Consider the following 3559-nt stretch of genomic DNA (forward strand, 5'->3'; position numbering starts at 1 on the left):
AAAAAAAAAACACATCTTAGTAAAACCAATACCTTCTCAGCTTCGCATCGAAGCTAAAAGTAAATTCGCTGTATTATGTCATATGTCATATGTCAAAAAAATGAATATTTATGCCATGCAAAATCGATTCTTTTTATCAATAGTAACAAAATCAACTGCAGTATGTGATCGAATAACATAAGTAATTATGCGGTGCAACATGATACTGTTATCACTCGTTAAATGCTGGAAATATTTATTTATTTTTTTAAATAAATTTGACTTTAAGTACAATTATCCGATTTCATCTTAAGAGTTAAGTATACACAGTTTAGTAAAATTACATTCAATATAGACACTAATGAATTCTCAATTTCTCTAGACGTTTAAATCAAACATTAATTTATCATTTATATTCAGTACGATTAATTAATAAATAATAGGATTTGAAATTAATTAATTGGTAATGTCTTTTCCTACTCAAAACGCTAGAGGTAAACATTTTTTATGAATATATATTAATTTTTTTTTCAACTATTAATTAAATACTGTACACTAACCTATAGATTTTTATTTTGTTTATGAGTCAAGACACCAATCAATTTAACCAATAATTTAATGATATTAACTCAAGGTGGATAAATCTATGAATTATTTAAAATAAAACACTTAATTTATTTTTTAGTATTAATCTTAAAAATAATTTTTGACTAATTACTATACTCAATAAAATTCAACTTTTTTCGTAATATTAATGTAAATAAATGAGACTATAATAATTTTTTGTGTTAATATTGAATCTATCTTAAAAATTTTTAAAACTTAAAATTAGTTCATATTATGTTATTAATGCTTTTTATAAAATTTTAGAATAATCTGTCAAATTAAGCTTATTTTATAAACCCTTGAAGCAATGGCAATGGTTGTTGCAACATTTTTATTGAAGAGAACTTCTCCTCAACCTTCTCCATTCTTACCCAGGGTCCCTATCAAACTTAATGCCATCACTGCTTTTAAGTTGAGTTATGTAATGTTTATTAAAAATAAAGATTAACATTTTATTATAACTTTTTATTTAATAATCTCAGAAACAAAAATTTACAACCTTTAAATAGAAAATGTTATTAGGGTTTCAAATATTACAAAGTACGTGTTGGGTTCGGTTACATACATACATAGTTTACTGCTTTTATTATTATTTTAAAAAAATATATGAAATTTAAGCAACTTATTTAGGAATTCAAAATCGAAAAATACTTGAAGACTTAGAACAAAAAAAACAGTTATTACTCAAAACAGGTGCTGTTCCAACCCCTTCAGTTGTACATACAAATAGTCCGGTATTAAAATCTTTAATTAATTAATTCCTAATAATCTGTATGTTCATGATTATTATTTCAATATAACAAAAATCAGTAAACTAAATTTTATTTGTGTATAATTGGCATATTTAACATTATATGTAGTTATTATTTCTAAAAGAAAAATACATAAGCGTAAATAAAAAATAACTGGTATGCTTTATTTTTGTTATAATTTATATTTTTCTTAAAAAAAATGCTTATGTAATGATTTTTACTTTTTATTTTTACAATCATTTAGTTTGGATAACACTAATTGGATTGTTATATCTTGGAAATTTTTTTTATTTGCAATGGTTTACTATTACTTTCTGCACTAAACAAATGGGGTTTTTTCGCCACCGTAAAAGGGCACATATGGTCAACCATCCGTTCACCTACAGTGGTAGGCATGAATTAACATATCAGTATTGTCAACAACTATTTAAACCATCCCGCAACACATGTCCCCTGAAAAATTCTTATGAAATAATTTTTAATACATATATACAGAATATAGTAAAATGATGAAAGTAGATTGTACTCTGTTAACTTCTGCAGAGCCTAAAATTAACAAAATCAAAAACCAAAATTATTTTTATTAAAATATTGAGTTTCCAGGGCTCCTGTCAATATTTATTTAAATCAAATATAAGTGTCACTGAGTTTCAGGAGCCTAAAAAGACTTCTGAAAACTAGCAAATAGCAACTTGTCCCATTTCTCTTAAAAATGTGTTCATTAGTAGTTTTTTAGTACATTAATATATACATATCCATCTGGTTTTTTAGTTCATGAACTTACAGATCCTGTTAATAAGTTTTAGTAAAATTTTTTAACTATTATACGTAAATTTAAAAAATCTAGTATAAAACATCCATCTCTAAGTGAAAAAAAATGTTTTAGGGGATACATTTTCTTTACTGTTTTTAATTTATTTTTAGGGAGCATCAGACAACCATTTTCAGCGGACTCAAATTTTACAATCTACTGGGTTTTTTATTTCTACTGATTCAGCCTTTGGTAATTCAATATTGCCAGTGTTGCCTCGTATAGAAAAATAATTAAAATGGCTTGTATGAAATTAAAAAAACTACAATTTGCTCTTGAGGATATTGAAACATTTGTAAATCCAAAAATAGAACTGGAACAATACACAACATCTTCACATATTGCTGCATGTATTTTACATACAGCCCAATTTGTATATGGAGATATTTCTGAAAAATCGATTGCTGATTTGGGATGTGGTTCTGGAGTTTTATGCATAGGTGCTGCTTTATTGGGTGCTAATTATTGTACAGGTATTACAATATTAAATTTTATTTATCTTAAATCACTTTTAAAAATGATAATTATTTTTAGGGTTTGATATAGACCCATCTGCTCTTGAACTTAGTGTAGAAAATACAGCTGATCGTGATTTATCAGATCGTTGTGATTTTATACTGTGTAATGTTAAAAATATCAAACATATTATACAAGCTAAATCCTTTGATACAGTTATTATGAATCCACCATTTGGGACCAGAGACAAAGGAGCCGATGTTATGTTTTTGAACATGGCTATACATCTTGCTCGTACAGCTGTTTATTCATTACATAAAAAAAGTACAAGGGATCATATTATAAATGAAGCCAAGAAATGGGGTATTTACTCCAAAGTAATTGCAGAGTTAAGATTTGACTTACCGGCTTCTTATAAATTTCATAAACAGAGTAGTGTTGATATTGAAGTAGACTTGATTCGATTTACAATGAAACCTACAGAGTAATAATATAACATGATCCAATTTATAATTTTTTGAAATTACAAATGTAAAATTAATTTTCATTGAGTATATTAAATAAATTTATCTAAAATAAGTGTTATTTTATTCTTTACACATATTTTTAAAAACCATGAAATTTTTGTTAATTAGGATAAAAGTATTATGTCACATCCCTAACATTAATGTACTGTGTACAATAAAACAAATTTTAAATGAAATCATGTGAAAAAAAACCCAGCACAGGGGGGTCGCGGCACAGTGGTGACGTAGCATAGTTGGATCAAGTATAATGATATCTTAATTTTGATGTCTATTTTCACCTTAAAGATAAAATAAAGTCCGAAATTTTTTTTTTTCCATAATAAAGTATACTACATTAGCTTTAATTAAAGATATATATAAAAGTGTCAGACTTTCCGGAACACTTTCAAAAGTTAATTTTTTGTGAAAAAGTTGTCATTTTAAATCCC

The 3559-nt window shown here is 26.0% G+C and overlaps 1 protein-coding gene across 4 annotated transcripts; it reads left to right on the forward strand.

Annotated features, from left to right (window-relative positions):
- Positions 1–159: 159 nt before the first annotated feature.
- Positions 160–3183, forward strand: LOC126909693 (rRNA N6-adenosine-methyltransferase METTL5-like). 4 transcript variants are annotated; one of them, XM_050692124.1, is made up of 5 exons: positions 160–294; positions 362–473; positions 1216–1319; positions 2262–2621; positions 2683–3183. In XM_050692124.1, exons 4-5 carry the CDS (start codon positions 2387–2389, stop codon positions 3090–3092), a joined length of 645 nt encoding a protein of 214 aa, XP_050548081.1. In that variant the 5' UTR covers positions 160–294; positions 362–473; positions 1216–1319; positions 2262–2386; the 3' UTR covers positions 3093–3183. The 4 variants fall into 4 exon arrangements, with proteins under 4 accessions (XP_050548081.1, XP_050548083.1, XP_050548082.1 ...); XM_050692125.1 differs by adding an exon at positions 571–613 and having other exon boundaries at positions 214–473; XM_050692123.1 differs by having other exon boundaries at positions 214–473.
- The last annotated feature ends 376 nt before the right edge of the window (positions 3184–3559 follow it).

The sequence above is a fragment of the Daktulosphaira vitifoliae genome, unplaced genomic scaffold (genome assembly GCF_025091365.1).
Source record: "Daktulosphaira vitifoliae isolate Bord-2020 unplaced genomic scaffold, ASM2509136v1 Scaffold_931, whole genome shotgun sequence".
NCBI lineage: Eukaryota > Metazoa > Arthropoda > Insecta > Hemiptera > Phylloxeridae > Daktulosphaira > Daktulosphaira vitifoliae.